This window comes from Physeter macrocephalus, chromosome 18, assembly GCF_002837175.3.
Source record: "Physeter macrocephalus isolate SW-GA chromosome 18, ASM283717v5, whole genome shotgun sequence".
Lineage (NCBI taxonomy): Eukaryota > Metazoa > Chordata > Mammalia > Artiodactyla > Physeteridae > Physeter > Physeter macrocephalus.
The window spans coordinates 69132892-69150640 of NC_041231.1; the positions used below are offsets into that span (position 1 = coordinate 69132892).

The following is a 17749-nucleotide window of genomic DNA, read 5'->3' on the forward strand; positions in this document are numbered from 1 at the left end:
AAGAGGGAAGAGATATGGGAACATATGTATATGTATAACTGATTCACTTTGTTATAAAGCAGAAACTAACATACCATTGTAAAGCAATTATATTCCAATAAAAATGTTAAAAAAAAGATCCCCAGGTGATTCGATGTGAACAAAGCTGCTCTTGCCCGAGGTTCCCAGCCCTAAATACACATAAAATCCACTGGGAGAGCTTGAAAAACAATCCACCCCTGAGGTTCTGCTTAGTGGGTCTGGGGGTGGGGCCCCAGTAGAGCTCTAAAAGTTCTAGGTGATTCTGATGCACAGCCAGGCTTGAGCACCACCCTCCTCCAGTTCACCAAGTGCCTACAATCAGCTTTCTCACCTGCATCCCCAGACACCCTCTGGGCTGGCTCACCACCAATCCCATTTCTCAGATGAGAAAGCTAAGGTCCTGACAGGGTACAGCTGGCCTCAGGTTCCCAGTGAGGCTCTACACTCTCCTGAATCCTGATCAAGCCCTCCTTCCCCACCTGCTCTGACAGCCCACACACCTCCCTGAGGGCATCTAGAGAGGTGCCCGCCCCCACCAGTTCACCAGCAACTGGGGAGTCCTGATGAGGACTGGGAGTCTGCAAAGAGCTTACAGGGACTGACCAAGGCCTTCTCCCTGCCTGCCCCTCCCAGACCAAGAGGAGACTCCAGAAAGCCCCTCTCCCTTGGCGAGCCAGACACAGGGGCCGAGATGCCCCCTTATCCATGTTGCCCCCACTTTCAGTCTCACCCATCCCCATCTCCAAGCCAGGTCTCGTGGCCTATAATCAGGGTGAACATACAATCTTCCATCCCCACTTGGGCACTTTTGAGAATAAAAGGGGATGCTCTCAATAATTATGCCAGGAAAAGAGAAGTAAACAGGATGCTCCTACCCATGAGGGCCCAGCCTCCCATGCCCAGGAATGTTTGTACTTCTTACACCTTTGTTGTGATTACTGCCTCATAAAGACCTTTGCTGTGCAGGCTTGGACAAGTTGCTTGACCTCTCTGACTCTCCATAGCCTCCATAATATGGGGGTCATAAGAGCCCCTAGAGTTGTTGTGAGGGTGAAATGAGATGATGTTAAAATGTCTGGAACATAGCAAATGCATAGTAAAGAGTGGTGTTTATGGTTATTAGCTCACCCAAGAACGTCGCCCCTACGTAAGACAGACATGCACATATATACCTTCTCTTTTAGACACTCATGTACATACACAGTCACATACAGTCACACACACAAAGGTGTACACACACTGCTGCCTACACCCACAGGAGTTTGCCTCCACCCCCAGGGGACACCCACAGTCCTAAGTAGCCACGATTGCCCTGGCCACCAGAGGTCAGCATGCTCCCCACCGGCCCACCCACCTCACCATGCTCCCTCCTCCCCTGGCCCTAGTGGACCAACCCCCCCGCCCCCAACTGCCAGTGATTCCATGCAGCATGTCCCTGCGGCTGATCCAGTGGCCCTTGCTCATCTGGCCCTCTGTCCGAGCTGCACCCATCAGTCCAGGAGACTATAAGAGGGAGTTCATCATCCTTGCATGGCCACCACTCACAGTTGAGGGGTACACAGAGCCCTCCCAATGTCCCTGACGCCAGGTCCTGCTGCAGAGCTACCCAGACAAAGAGTGCACAAGGACCCACATCCAACTGTATCAAAGTTGAACGCGCCAAGATGGCTACCGTAGGGGTCTGAGGGCCTAGAGCTCAGACCTGGGTCCACATCCTGCTCCACCACCTTTCATCTGCGGGAACTCAGGTCCCTTTACTTACCTTCTCTGAGCCTCTGTTTTCCAATCTGTAAAATAGACCCATCGTCCCATCCTCCCGTGGCTCATTCCCTGTCCTTTTCAGGACTCTGCTGAAATGTTACCTTGCAGGTAGGCCATCCTCTTTTTTTTTTTTTTTTTTTTTTTTTGCGGTACGCGGGCATGGCTCACGGGCCCAGCCGCTCCGCGGCACGTGGGATCTTCCCGGACCGGGGCACGAACCCGCGTCCCCTGCATCGGCAGGCGGACTCCCAACCACTGCGCCACCAGGGAAGCCCCATTCTCTTTCTTATCTATTTTGTTTCTACTGCACTTTTTCCTTCTGACATAGTCTATAGTTTACTTACTTATCTTGTTTATTGTCTGCCTCCCCATTAAAATAAGAACTCCAAGAGCTTTTTGGCTCTTTCATTCACTGCTATATTCATGGTGCTTAGAAAAGGGCCAGGGAGTGGGAGTCAAACTGGTGTCTGTTGAGTGACTGTGGGAACCTGGAGGGGTTAGAGATGGTTTCTGTAAAGTGCTCAGACCGGTGAGCGTTAGGATTCACAGGGCAGCTGGGATCAGTCAGTTCTGCGGGCTTGCCATAGGGGCGTCCAGATGAAGCCCAAGGTGAGCAGCCAGACGGCACCTCTGCCCAGACCCAGGAGCCCCTTCCCCTACTCAGCAGCGTCCTACGGCTGAGAGATCACGGAGGTTTCAGCTACCCTAAGCCCACCCACCGGCAAGGCCCGGGTGTCAGACCTTGAGTCAGTCCTGGCCCCACCCCCTTCTGGCCCCACCACCTTAGGGCTCCGCCCCTTCTGGCCCCCAACTCCACCCCCAGGCAGCACCGCCTGGGCCCCTGGACACTGCTACCCCTGCGGCAGTGTCCCGTAGCCACCACCCACCCCACTTGACACTCTCAGCCTTCTCCCCCATAGCCCCACCCCCTCAGGGCCCACCCTGGCCCCGCCCCCTGAGGCTCAGTCCCACGCCCCGCCCCACGCGCGTGCTCACTGGTGCACTTCTTGACATGGCTGCCTTTCTTGAGCGCGTGGCGGCTCAACTTGCAATGGAAGTTGTCCTCCCAGAACTCAGCAAACCAGATGTTGCGCCGGTTGTTGTCCAGCGTGCGGCTGGAGAAGTAGCGGTCGAAGCCTGACAGGGAACCAGGATGTCAGGACCTCGCGCCTCCCTTCCCCACCCGCCCCCTCCCCTTCCCGCTTCCCGCAGCTTTCATGTGGCCCAGGCAGAGGGAGGCAGAAGGGAAGAGCACATCCTCGGATCCAGGGCCCAGCCGGAAAAAACAAAATGTGGACCATTTCATTTTCTTCAGAATGAAAAGAGTTGTATTAAATTCCAGGGAGAGCCTGTGTAATCTTACAACTGCTTCCTTTATGGAAGAAGTACAGGATGAGGGTGTTTCCGCTGCTTCTTAACCACCAAAATGGTAACAGGGGGCCTCTTTGAGAAGGAGTCACCTGGGGGCCCTGAGATTAGAGCAGAGAAGCTGGTGGGGGGCAGGCACCCAATCCTGGGAGCACCTGAGCATTCTAGTTCTGAAGAGGAGACTGGACCAGAGAGTGTAGAGAATGACCCAGTTCACACAGATAAGATGGGGAGCTGGATCTTCCTCCTTCAAGTGCAGAAGTTCCCCATCACTGACAGAAGCAGCCTCCTTCTCCAAATGCTCCTAAGGGCTTACCCACTCTGCTCTAAGCCTAGAAAACCCCATCCCAGGGTAGGCAGGCTGGTGAGTGAATATCACCTTCTCTCTCCTACCAGTGCCCCTTCTAGATATATCATGATCATTCTGTGTCATGGGCACAGTTGTCTGACTGTCGGAGCTGTCAGGGAGGTGCTGGCACTGGTGGGGGACTGGCCTTAGAGCAGAGTTTCTCAACCTTGACCCATTGACACTAAGCCCGATCATTCTTTGCTGGGGTGGGGGCTGGAGCAGAAGGGGCTTGTCCTGTACATTTCAGGATATTGAGCAACATCCCCGGCCTGTACCCACTAGATGCCAGAAGCATCACTCCCTAATCGTGACAACAGAAAATGTCTCCAAATATTGCCAAACGGCCCTTGGGGATCAAAATCACCCCCAGTGAGAACCACTGCTCTAAAGGCTCCTCTAATGTCCCAGAGAAAAAAGGGATTTGTCTGGCAAGTCCAGGGTTCAGATTCCAGTTCTGCCACTTAATAGCCAGTGAGTGTCACTTACTGCCACTACATGTTACTAAACCTCTCTGATCCTTAAATGTATTCACCCACTAAATGTGGATAAAAGTTTCTTTTGGGGGTTGCAGGGAAGATTGAATGAGATGTCTGTAAGGGGCCTGGCGTTTGCGGGTACCAAGAGCCATAGTTATTGTTATTTTGTGTTTATTATGGCTTGAGGCCGAGAGGGGAGGTGTGGAAACTTCTTTGGCCTATGCTTCTTCTGCCTCAGGGTGAGTAGAGGGCACGGTGGTGTGACCCACATCCCTCCCCTGCTCAGGCCTCGGTCTCTTGGAAAGTTTGGTGGAAGCAGATGTCCGCAGGCCTTTCCACCTTTCCATCAGTGCTGGATTCTATTGACCGGAGCAAGAGGAGGGGAGAAGACCCTGGGAGCCTGCCTCCCCCATGGGGAGGACAGTGAGGTCCCTGCCAAACTGAGCCATTAATAGGAACTTCACGCCTCACGCACAGCAAGGTTCTGGCCAGAGCAATCTGTTCCTGCCCAGGGTGACTGGGTTCTGCCCCAAGAGGAAGGGATGCCGGGCAGGGCAGGCGCAACCCCTGCCCCCACACCCAGGGCCCGCCAGACCCAGGCGGGCTCTGCAGGGAGGCCCCTGCCCCCTGGCATGGCACCCTCTTCTTGTAGCTTGGTGGCAGTGCCCGGCCCCGTTCTGGCAGAGCATGCGCTCCAGGCAGGGCAGGGATCTCACCTCTTCTATCCCAGATGGGAGAAGGGATGAGAGTATATAGGGATGAAGGAGAGTCCTTGATAAATGAACCTCCTATACTTGCCACCATCTCCCACACCCACAAATATCTGAGACGGAAGGAAGAAAGGTCCTGAATCTGGATTTGAATCCTGCTGGGTTAAGTGTGGCCAGAAAGGCTTCCTATCCCAGAACCCGAGCACAAAGAAGCTGTGAGCCAAGGAAGAGGAAAGACAGGATGCAGGAAGACGAGGAGCGGGAGAGGAAGGGCATGGGGCGAAGATAAGAAGGAACCATCAGGGTGACACTGACAGCGGTGGTGGATGGTGCCGGGTGAGGGCGGCGGGCGTGCCGTCCGGGCTGCCGGGCCTACCTCGCACGGACATCCTCTTGGGGAGGATAGTGACGGCACCCTCGGCCACCTCCTCCAGGTGCAGCACAGGGGCGATCTTGGAGCCCCAGCTGTCTGAGCCCATCCAGAAGAAGTGGCCAGTCTGGTTGGCCTTCCGGGCTGCCTCCAGCACACGCCTGTGGGAACACGCACCAGCCCAGCCCAACCCAGCCGTGTCTGCCCACGCGGCTGCCGCCACCCTGGCCACACCTGCCCTTGGCTGACCCCCTTCCCCGAGGCCCACACCTGTCCCCCTCCCAGCCTGTGCCTGGATCCCCTATCCTGACCCACATGAGCCCAGGGCCCATAGCCGCCCCAGCACCCGTGTCGTACCCGCAGGCCCACAGTTCCCTGCTGCCCTGGCCCACGCCTGCCCGTAGGCCCACGGCTTCCCCCTCACCCATACGGCACCCCTAGCCCCTGTTTGTCTCCCAGACCCACTCCTGTCCCCTAGGGCTACCTCAGTCCCTGCAAAGACCACAGCTGTTTCCCTCAGTTTGGACCTGCCCCACGTCTGACCCAGGTCCCCAGAACCACATCTGCCCAGGCTCTGTCCTCTCAGGTACATGCCACCCTGGTCCTAAGCCCAGACCCACATCCCTTGGCCCTTTCTCACATTTATATCCGCTGTCTCTCTCTCACACACACCGCCCACTACACCCTTCCCCCTCTGCATGCCACCTCCTTCTGTGCCAAAAGTCCAGGGGCTTCAAAGAGCTGCTCCCCACACCCTCCTGGATGGATGAAAGGGTGCGGGCAGCCAGGGCTTCACCCCTCCCCAGGCCCACAGTGACAGTGGTCCTAGTCAAGTCAGGGGCCCTGGAGCCCAGCACAGGGCCCAGCCCACAGGAGGCTTTCAGTCAGTGCTTAACGGATGCTTGAACTAAGTGGCCCCTCACAGACATCTAGGAGGAGAAAAATAGGAAGGACTGAGCAGAATTCTCCCAAAGCACCTCCCTCCATGGGGAGAGACTGGAGCAAGCAACTTGCTCAAGATCACACAGAGAGAGGCCAGGATACGAAAAACCGTCCAGGCCCTTCCCATGGACAAGGCCAGGACAGACTCCGGGGCTTGGGGTGGCTGCTGCGCCTGCGCAGGAGGTGGCCAGCTGGGGCAGGACCGCCTGGGGCTGCCAGGGAGAGACATGTTTCCCAGCCCTGGGGGCCACACCTGCCCTCCTCCATCGTCTCCTGATGGACGTTCCCAGACCCCCAAAGCTGCCGCAGCCCAGGCAGGGCCCAGTAACTGTAGGGGAGGCTGCTCTCAGAACCCACACCACAGCCTATTAATACCTGCCTGCAACCGGCCAGCCAGAGATGACCAGAGCTGCCAAGACTCCATCTCTGTAAAGTCACCTGGGTTTATTTTTACTTCTGTTTGATTCTGAAACGCCTGTGGATTTCCAGAAATGCACCCCCCTCCCTCACATACCCCCACCCCCCCGCAGCTGCTCAGGGAGTCAGTCTCAGGCCCTTCCCCCTCTCCCCCAGGGGCCTCTTCTCTGGGACACGTGGCACCTTCATCCTCCCCTCCCCGCGTGTGGGTCCATCAGAGCCGCACGGGAGGCCTGGAGTGGGGTTCGTCCCGGGGTGCAGTGGGACCCAAGTAGTGCTGGGCTCTGGGGTGGGAGTGGGGGCAGGGGGGCAGCGACCGGTGACTGCAGGGAGGGAAAGAGCTCAGAAGGAGCCTCTCCTGCCCCAGTTGCCAGCGGACCTGTGGCAGTAGGCATTTAGGGGACCTGAAAGCTTTGAGGGGGTCAGGAGCAGCTTCTGTTTGCAGCTTGGAGGTGCCAGATGGATCCTGAGGACTCCCACGCCCTGGTCCTTTGAGGCCTGAGAAACACCTATTAGAGCTGGTCCTTGTGGCTTTTGAGGCCTTAATGACCTTCCCGAACTTCCCCCTCCACCCCTCCAGCGACCCGGCAATGTCTCCTGGAGGGATATCTGTTTTGCTGAAACTCAGGAGTCCAGGATGGGGTCTTCACAAGTGGGAAAGAGTGCTGGAAAGAATGCGACCCAGAGAGGATGCTGGTTAGCAATGGGGAGGGGGATGCACGGGGGGGCGGACCGGGTAGGCTGGGCTAGGCAGGTGGGCAGGTCGACTGGAGGGCGCAGCGGGCTCTGACAGCTCAGGCCAGCTATCTGAGGGAGGAGGCCTGGGGAGAACCACATCTCCTCTGCCAGTCAGACTCAGAGCAGGGGCTGTATCTCCCTCTGAGACTAGGGAATCAAGGAGGCCGGCCCCTCTTGGCCCTAACATACAGTCTCAGAAGGGTAGTAGTGAGAGAAAAGGCTGGAAGAAGGGAAGTGGGTTAGGAGGGGTGCTCAGGGGGTCATCTTTTAAGGGCACCTGAGTTTCTGACCTGCGACTCAGGACCCAGGGGCAGATGTGCAGAGAGGTGGGGTGGTCCAGGGTTTCTGCACTGCATGGTTCTGGCACCTACCCCCAATCTGCAGATGTGGAGACTGAGGACCAGGGAGGGGACAATACTGCCCACAGTGAGTGTGTGCCCAAATCAGGACTAAAACCTCAGCCCAGGCCTCCTCCCACTACTCTGAGCTCACCGAAGAAAGGAGGGAGGGGCTGAGAGGTGGCCAACCTTGCCAGCCTCTGCTCTAAGCCGCTTATGCACATTCCTGCATTCAAGCAACACCATCAAGCAAGCATAATTAGCTTCTCTTTTTTTTTTTTTAAAGTAGAATAGAAGCCCTGAGAGGTTGAGAAACTTGCCTGAGGTCACACAGCTAGTAGGAAGGACAGCAGGCGAGAAACCTAGGTGCTCTGACCCCCAAGCCCATGGCCTTAGCCCCTCTGTAAAAGTACCTGCTTACCATGCCCAGTTGGTAGAATGGATGCAGCCGCTTATGCACATTCCTGCATTCAAGCAACACCAATCAAGCAAGCTAATTAAGCTTCTCTTTTTTTTTTTTAAAGTAGAATAGAAGCCCTGAGAGGTTGAGAAACTTGCCTGAGGTCACACAGCTAGTAGGAAGGACAGCAGGCGAGAAACCTAGGTGCTCTGACCCCCAAGCCCATGGCCTTAGCCCCTCTGTAAAAGTACCTGCTTACCATGCCCAGTTGGTAGAATGGATGCAGGAAACAGCGAGGGGAAGGGGAGCCTGTGCCCCAGCCAGAAGGGTCTCCCCACCACCCACTCACTGGCCCACCCCATCTCTCTGGACCCCAGGGTGGGTCAGGCTTGCCTAGGAAGGTCTCCAGCAGGGATCCCCAGCTCCCAAGCCCCGCCCCAAGCCCCACCTGCCCTCACCTGATATCATCCTCATTGGCAAAGATGATGACCGCCCTGGCGTTCGAGGTCTCCAGGAGGCGCCGGATGACCTTGTCGAACTCCCCAGGTTTGGGTTCCCGTGGTATCTTGACCGACTGGGCAATGCACACACCCCCTGCAAGAAGGGCACCAGTCAGCTTGGGGCGGACAGAGTCTCTCCCCCAACCCACACTCCTGGGGGCTGCTCACGGTCCTGTAGCCTGACTCTTAGCTCCCAGGTCCCCATCTCTGGGCACGCGCTGTGCAGTCAGAATAGCCACAGTGGGAATTTCGGCTCCACAACTCACAAGCTTGGTGACCCTGGACATGTCACTTAGGTTCTCTGTGCCTCAGTTTTCATAAATAAAATGGGTTGTTAGCAAGAGGCAATGCAGCATTGTGCTTAAAGCTAGACTGCCTGGGTTCAAATCTCAGCTCTGCTACTTACCGCTGTGTGATCTCAGGCTGGTTACTGAACCTCTCTGTGCCTCAAATACATCATCTATAAAGTGAAAATAATGATACTACCTATTTCATAGAGTTGTTATAAAGCTAAGTGTGTTCATGCATATAAATACAATAATATCTGGCACATAGTAAGTGCTCAGTAAACACTGGTTCTTTTCGATGTAACCACCTCATAAGGCTTTTTGGAGGAGTAAATCTGAGAACGAGAGCAAATTGCCCACCCTGGGCCATTAGTGCCTCTGGCACCCACATCCACACACACCAACCAGGGCTCTTGTCCCCGGGCCCCATGCTCATCAACAGGCCCCTTGGTAAGAGCAGTGCACATGGCTGCCGACTCGTGCCCACACATCCTGGGCAGCAATGCTGCAAACCCAGCTACAGTCCTCATCCAGGTCTTCCCAGGTTCCCTTCCAGGAACCCACAGGCCACTCAGTGTGTAAGTCTCTCCACCTCCCACCCTGGCCTGGCAGGGTGCCTTGATACTCGAGGCCCCGCCCATCTTATTTGTGATCAGATTCCTAGCAGGGAGCTCAGGAGAGCCCTGGAAGGTCATTCTAACCGGAGTGCTTTGGGTGGAGGGCCTGGAAGAGCTCTGATTGGGGTCAGAAGGTCTTTAGGGGCCCTCCTGTCACTCCTTCTTCTCTGGGCCACCACCTACCTGGCTGGGTCCTGGGGGAGGGGACCCAGGGCCTACGTGCCTCTCAAGCTCATGCCTCTGCAAGAAGCCCAGCCCCCAAGTCTGCAGGAGCCAGGATGCAGTGAACACACCCCAGAATTCACAGCCAGGCCATGTGGCTTACAGAAACCCTGGGAGAGCTTTCCACTTCACCCAGCCAGTCCCCAGCCTCAGACGCGTCTCTCCAGTGCTGGCGGGGAACAGGTATCATATGCATGTATTTCAATCTCCCCTCATCTCCTGCTACAAAAGCACTGTGGACCGCTGTTTCTATCAACTGCATTTGACAGATGAGGAAGCCGAGGCTCAGAAAAGAGAATTGGTTTACCCAAAGCCACACAATTCCCTGCCCTACTGAGGTACAGAATGGGGGGCCTCCAGGGAGTAAGACCCCCCCCCAGGACCCCAGGTGGCAGAGTCAGAGCTCAGCTGATGGAAAAACATGAGGGATTACTCTTGATGAAAGCAGATCCTTCATCTGAGACCATTACCTTCCTCTGGGTCCCACTCAAGGGTCTCAGCCCAACTCCACCTCACACAGGAGCCCTTTAGGGCCCAGCCAAACTACCCACCTTGGCTGGGCTCCTGGCTGTCACCCCTGGGCACCCCCGAGCCTTTGAATGGCTTCTCAGTCCAGGCCGGGGTCACCTGAGCCTTCTGTGCAGACTCCACACACCTCTGCACGGAGGACTGGCTGCAAGGGGCTCCCAGCGCAGGGAGATGTAACACACCCACCTGCCCCCCGGGGAAAGGTGCCAGCACCCAGCTCCACCCAAGGAGGGTCCTCTACTCCTGGGCGTAGGTGGCAACCAGGGAAGGCTGCCCAAGGGCGGTGACCCTGAGCTGAGTCTTAGCAGGAGGAGGCGCAAGCAGCTGGGGGGTGGGGCATTCTGGGAGAACAAGGTACTCACACTAGAATGGGGGCTGCTCTGTGCCAGGCACCTGCAAGGCCTGGAGCCACACGACACAGACACATTCTCACATCGCCAGGAAAGTAGACCCCCTAGTTCTCTGCACCAGGCAAGGCAGCCACGGCCCTCTGCCCCCTGCCCTGACCAGCACCCACCTCCCTTACTTTCCGCCACTTCCGTGCAGACCAAGCTCCTCAAGACTTCCTAAGACACCCAAAGAAGCCCCAAGCACAGGAGAAAAGCAGGTCTACCAGGGGCTCATGGGGGAGGGAGAGAAGGAGAGAAGGAGGGAGGGTCTGGGGGCAGGACGGGGCCCCTCTGGTCCCGGCTCACAGAGAGAGCCCAGGGAGCCAGTCTGCAGCCCACAGCGCTGGCTCTGCCCTAACAGCGGCCGGGCAGACACTCAGCTCCCAGCTAAACCCTCCATATGGTTCCTTTCCAGTTAGAAATTGGGCCAATTGCTACATTTCCCCCCCAATCTGGGGAGACAGATGGACAAGAGGAGGAGGCTGGCTGAGGGGTTAGGACGTGCCACCTGGCTCCAGGAGGGAGAAGGGGGACAAGGGGCAGAGGGGTGGCAGGCATAGAATAGGAGTTAATCGTTCTCAAGGAGGGAGAAACTTTTAGATTAAGTCATATTTCTGGGCAATGCTCCCCTAAGAAGTTCCATAGGATGGCCCCACCTGACACGCCAGGGTATATCTTGCAGGCTTCGTTTTGCTAGTGAAAGAAGAATTAGGTGACCACAGCTCGGTCAGCTCAAATGTGAGCGAGTCACAAGGTACTCGAGATGAGAGCTGGTCTGAGCGGGATGCGATATTCTTACAACCACAAGTGTGGGGGCACTGGAGGGGAGTTTGGGGGTTTATGCAGAGCTTAATACCAGTGAACGTTTATAAAGCGCCTAATGCCTTTGAATATTATTCTGCATATTTTGCATGGATTCACTCATCTGAGGTCAGTATCATCAGCGCAGCTCCAATCTAGAGATGAGGACGCAGAAATGCAGAGAGGTTAAGTGGCTTCCCCAAGGTCACACAGTCAGGCACAGAGTGGGGTTTGCATGCAGGCTGTCTGGCTCCCGAGACCACCCCTTCGCCCAGTCCAATGTGTCACGACCGGTCACGTGGAGTCAGGGACCACCCGGGACCCGTAAATATGGCTGGGCACAGGGCTTACCCTGGGCTAAGTACCACTGGTGTCACTGGCCCCACGGTGAGAAACCAAGTGTCTCCACGGCCCTCCTGACCCCATGCCACAGCCAGAGAGGACTGGAGTGGCCCAAGAGGGACCGCATTTACTAAGCACCCACGGCATGTCTGGCACTCAGTGAATCCTCACACAATCTGGGGCAGGGGCTAATGGCCCCATCTTACAGATGTGGAAACTGAGGCTCGGAGGTGCTAAGTAGCCTGACGGAGGTCACATGGCCGGTCAGTGGGTCTGTAATCCAGGTCTGTGTCCAGAGCCTCCCTCCAGCAGAGAAAGGGAAGGCCCCAGTTGCTGGGTCTCTGTTAACCCCCATCTCCTGCAGCCCCTCCCCACCCCTGGGAAGATCCCAAGTCTCATGCCAAGCCTGCCAGCCCTCCCATGTCCAGCCCCTACCTCTGCAGCCCCATCACTGTGAGGACCATGACTAGCACTCCCCTGGGACACCCTCTTCAAACCTCTCCACCAGGGTGGGGGCACTTCTCTGCACCCTTCCTCCTTTACCACACGGACGCTCTCTTTGGATTAAAAAAAAAAATCCATGAGTCCATACTGAGCAAATATAATCAAATTAAACCCAAGCAGCGAGGAACAAGCCCATGCCCTATCTCTGCACAGAAGCTGGAACCCTCCACCTGTCCCAGGCTCCAGGAACAGGATTATAAGAAGGGGGGCATGAAGGAGTCTGGGGTTCCCCGTGGCTCCCCTAGGCCTTCCTGGGTCACCCTTGGCAAGCCCCTCACCCCACACACAGCCCCAGCCCCCTGTCCAGCACCAGTTGCCACATGCCAGCTGCAAGCTCCACCGTCCGCCCAGCCAGTGCCTCCGTGCAGGGCCAGGGGCAGGAAGCCACAGGCACTTACCAGGAGCCTCTGAGTGCCTGGGGGCAGTAGGGACCTTGGAGAGCTCCTGGCCCAAGTGCTCTGGGAACAAGGAGACTGAGGGCAGACTGCACCAGGGGGTCTAGAATCCTACAAGCCAGCATGTCCCCCTCCACATCCTTCCCAGAGAAAGTCACACACGGGTGCAAGGGAACGTGCCCAAAGACGGTCACTGTGGCGCTGTTCGAAACAGCAAAAAAATGGAAACCACTTAAATATTTTACAACAGGGCTTCCCTGGTGGCGCAGTGGTTGAGAGTCCACCTGCCGATGCAGGGGACACAGGTTCGTGCCCTGGTCTGGGAAGATCCCACATGCCGCGGAGAGGCTGGGCCTGTGAGCCATGGCCGCTGAGCCTGCGCGTCCGGAGCCTGTGCTCCGCAACGGGAGAGGCCACAACAGTGAGAGGTCCGCGTACCACAAAAAAAAATATATATATTTTACAACAGAAGAATAGCTAATCTGTGGTGTGTCTGCACAATGGAATATTATGTAGCTAAGATTCATAAAACAGCTCTCATGTATCAGCACGACAAAACCCTGAAAACATAAAGTTGGCTGATAAAGCAAAGTGCAGCACAATCTGTCCCATTTATGTGGAAATTAAAAGCCACATATAATAAGATTTATTCTGTATGGACACACACATATATATGAGCAAAAGCTGCATGAAGGCAGATTTGGTCTATTGTATGCACTGTGATCTCCCAGTGCCTGGCACACATTAGGTGCTCCATAAATGCTTGCTGAATGACTAAAGGGGGACAAGAAGGGAACTCATCCCCTTCAGAGTCGTGGGTAGAGGGTACCTCAAGGGAGGCAGGGATGGAACAAGATTGAGGGCTCCGTGAAAGGGCTTCCAGGCAATCCCCATTTTATTTCTTGAAAAACAAAAATCAGAAGCAAATACAAGATGTAAAGATGTAAATGCTTGGTAAATGTGGACCCCAGAACCCAGGCCAGACCAAACTTTCAGACACTAGTGACAGTGAAGGCATTCAGTCCCTGTGTGCACTGCCCTGAGCCTCTTTGTTCATCTGTGACACAGGGTCACTCGGCCACTCCCAGCCCGGTGGAATCCACAGGACACTGGAGGGGAAGCACATGGGGAGCCCACCTGGGGCTGCCCTCCTCCTGCCGGCCATCTGGCTCCTGAAATCCTATCTCCCCCTGAGGACAGGCTCTTTCCTGGCCAGCCCTCCCCGGCACTGGAACCCTGCGCCTCCCCCAGGCTCCAGGCACCTGCCCTGACTTGAACGTGACATGGAGACTCCACTACTGGAACTTGATATGGGTTTCCTCTTGTATTTTGTGGTCTCTGCACCCTTTCCATTTGCAGTCTGGTGACCTTTCCCGGTGTTCTCTGGGTCCAGCCAATATATCTGTGTCAGTGTCTGCCTCCAGCTGCACTCCCCAAGGGCAGGGCCGGCTCTGCGTGTTTGTTTGTTCATTCGTTCATTCATTCATTCATTCATTCATTCAAGAAGTGTCCTGCTCAGTTCCTGGCACATTTGGTCCTTAAGAAACAATAGCAATTAGGGACTGCCCTAGTGGCACAGTGGTTAAGAATCTGCCTGCCAATGCAGGGGACACGGGTTCGAGCCCTGCTCCGGGAAGATCCCACATGCCGCAGAGCAACTAAGCCCGTGGGCCACATCTACTGAGCCTACGCTCTAGAGCCCGCAAGCCACAACTACTGAGCCTGCAAGCCACAACTACTGAAGCCCACACGCCTAGAGCCCGTGCTCCACAACAAGAGAAGCCACCACAATGAGAAGCCCGCGTACCGCAACGAAGAGTAGCCCCCACTCGCCGCAACTAGAGAAAGCCCACGTGCAGCAACAAAGACCCAACATAGCCAAAAATAAATAAATAGATAAATAAGTAAAATTTAAAAGAAAAGAAAGAAACAATAGCAAGTAAAACCCCTTCCTTGGGAGCTCAGTCTAGTTGGGAAGCAAGACAGGAAAAGAGAGCGCCCAGCCCCAGGAGGGACTCAGGAGACAGCACTGCTGGCCACACTGGTGGTGGGGAAGGCCCCCTGGGTGCCAGGCCCACCGCACGCTTCCCCAGACATCAGCCATCCAACAACGCGCCCTGTCCTGCGTGCTACCGCTGCTTTTCCTTCACTGAGTCAACAAGTGTTTACTGAGCACCGTTTAGATGCTGGGATGCAGCCGTGAGGAGGAGGAGGACAGAGCCCCTCCTCCCATACAGCTCTCATTGCAGGGCAGAGGAGGAAACAAGTGGAGTGAAATGATGGAGGGAGGCTGGGGGCTGCATCCTAGGGGGCAGGGAGGCCGGGCCATGCAGTGGCAGCAGCAGATGTGGACTCTACTCAGACATTTTTCCAGGAGCTACTGCCTGGCCTGAGAGCCAGGAATTGAAGACACTTTGGACTTGTAAATTCCACCTGCAAGGGAGAGATCGCTGCTGAAATGCCCTCATTTTTCTACCCTTCGCTGCGTGGGATTGTCCACACTTGGCTCCTTCCATCAGCACAGATGACCCAGGGAGCTTATTTGAGGGCAGGGCCACGGAGACCTGCAGGCACTAAGGACTCAGCGGGGGGGGGGGGGGGGGCGGGGAGTTGGTCATCACCCCGGTTTCCCGCCTGAGGTGTCTCCCTAACATCCTGGTGGACTCGGGTTACACCAAGTAGGATCACTGCACCTGTGCTCAGCTTCCTTCTTCTCTTGGCAACTCCCTGTCCCCCGCGGGATGGCTCTCTCCACTCCACCCATCTAAATAAGTCCTCCCCACTCGCTCCAAGCAGCCCCCATACCCCCGCCTTCACGACATGCCAACTTGTGGGCTGAGCCTAGCCCGGTGGCCCAGAGCAGGCAAAAAGAAAAAGCCTCCTCCTGGAGCAGCCCGCTTCTGCCCAAGCTCACCCCAGGTAGGGGGCAATCGGGGACCTGGGCTCCCCTGTGCCTTCCCAGAGCCCTCAGCCACATCCTCCAGGCTTGGGAATCCTCTTGTTCCCCCATCCTTCATTCTCTCACTCACCAAGAGACCTACCCTCGCCAGGAAGCAGCTAAGCAGCCAGCCCGCAGGCAGTGGGCAGCGAGGTGACCCAGACAGCGCACTGTGTCCACAGCTCCAAAGCCCTCTTGCTCTAACACCCAGGGCCCTAGGATCACATTCTGCAACCCAGGCTGTTCCCTCATCCCAAGCAGCAGCCCGGGCTCTGGGCTCCAGACCAGGCGGGAGAAAATCCTCCTCCAGAGCATCGAGCAATTTCCCTGCAGACAAACAGTGCAGGAGGCCAGCAAGACTGGGTTCTTCTCCTCTCTCTCTCTTTCCTTTTTCTTTTCCTTCCTTCCTTCCTTTCTTTTTTTGTCTTTTTAAATTTAAAAAGGGAGAAAAACAATGAAAGACAAATCCTAGGAAATCAAGTGGAAAAAATCTACATTATGGCAAAATGTGAAGGCAGCAAATTGCAACATGGAGAGAAAGTGGGGATTGTTAACAACCCAAGGGGGTCCCCCAGGCTCCGCTAGGTTCCTGCCAGAGAGGGAGTTGGGGGGAAGGCATGAAGGAGGCTGGGAGTTACCCTGGACTGTATGGCCTCACACACACACACACACACACACACACACACACACACACACGCACACACACTCACACACAGAGGTCTTTCTCCCTGGTCCTCCCTTCTTTCCCTCCCACTCCAAAGCCAGGCCCTCTCCCCATACCTGCTCTCAGGAAAGTGAGTTACTCAGAGGGCTCAGTGACTAACATGGTGTTACTTTTGTTTTCAACCAGGAAGGAAGTCCTTGTCTAAGTAAATGGAGCCATATGGCAGATTCCAGGCAGCAGAGCTGTGGCTAAAAGGGCGTCTGAGGTCAGGAAGGCACCCAGGCCCTGAGTGAATGCCCCCTAACCTGTGGCTGTCCGGGGTGAGCGGGGCTAGGGGGCACAGAGAGGGGTGAACCCACACTCTGGCTGGCTCTGACTCCACAGAGGGCTTGAGGGCTCTCCGGGAGGCAGCTCAAGCCTGGTTCACGGCCACCATCCCCGTCTGCTCCACTCCCGGCCCGACTCCCCACCCTCCGGTGTCCACTCCAGCCTCTTTCTAAAGCACAAATCCCTCTGACACATGGCTCCCTGCCTGCAACCTTTGGTGGTTCCCCACCCGTGTGTGTGTGCGTGTGTGTGTGTGTGTTTGTGTGTGTGTGACATTCAAGGCCACATCTCCTCCTCAGGTCTGGCCCCTACAAAAATCCACCATCCGACCACATCTGCTGCCCCAACAGGCCTTAGCAGAGGCTGTTCCCTCGGCCAGCCCTTCCCTTGCTGGGCCCCAGTTTCTCCTCGGTGTTTGTCTCTCCACCCCATCCCTCATGGGGCCCAGCACACATGCTGTGCCTGCTCGGGTCAGGCAGTGACCCACGCTTCCCGGTTGAATGAGTCACTGAGTGCCCGACTGACAAGGATGGGAGGGCTGGCGGGGCAGGAGCCGCGGGCACGGGCAGAGGGGCAGAGGCTCTGTAGGAATCTGAGGTAGCCACCTGCTCAAACCTTCCCACTTCCTTTGGGAACCTCCCTGACCCCCAAAGCCCACTATGAGCTCGCCTCTGAGCCACCACCTGGTCACACGGAGTGCCCGAATGTCTGCATGCACAGGCTCTGGGCACCCACTTTGTGCCGGGCTCTGGGCTGCAAAGGTTATCCATGCACAGCGCCCGCAGGACACACTGGTGAGCTCCAAGTACACATGGTGCTGGGCGTCATGCACACCGGGACCTCTCTCTCAGTCCTGCCTTCTGTTGGGAATTTACTTCTCCACCTAGATGCAAATTCCTTGCTACGAGCGCTCAAGAAATGCACATGCAAAAGAACAAGTGGAAAAGTATAAGATAGCCATGCAAACTGGCCAGGCCCCAAGGGCCCAGAGCCAAAGATAGCTGGGCCAGTAGAGAAGGTCATGAGGGCAGGGCGACTCCAGCCCTGTGGACTCGGTGGGCCCACTGTGAGAGATTTGGCTGGAGCCAGGAAGTCCCAGGTATCAAGGGACAATGAGGGGGAAACAGTCACTCCGGTTTCCCACCTGCAGGCGTCTCCCTGATATACCCCATCAAAGGTTTGTGCAAAGCGTGGATACTGCACCTGCTCTCAGCTTTCCCCTCCCCTCCAGTCTGAGACAGAGGGGAAGATGGCTGCTCCACTGCTTCCTGGCTGTGTGACTTTGGACAAGTTACTTAGCCTCTCTGAGCATCAGGCTTCCCATCAGTAAAATGGGAAAAAAGCC

General features: G+C 56.1%; 1 protein-coding gene across 1 annotated transcript in view; it reads right to left on the bottom strand.

The window, feature by feature from the left end:
* The window catches only part of GRM4 (glutamate metabotropic receptor 4), a 77782-nt gene that overhangs the window by 5073 nt on the left and 54960 nt on the right, over positions 1 to 17749 (bottom strand). The window contains exons 3-5 of the mRNA XM_028479515.1: positions 8349 to 8484; positions 5062 to 5216; positions 2779 to 2919 (exon numbers count right to left, since the gene is read on the bottom strand). Coding sequence (XP_028335316.1) covers positions 2779 to 2919; positions 5062 to 5216; positions 8349 to 8484 — 432 coding nt within the window. The remainder of the gene's footprint in view (positions 1 to 2778; positions 2920 to 5061; positions 5217 to 8348; positions 8485 to 17749) is intronic.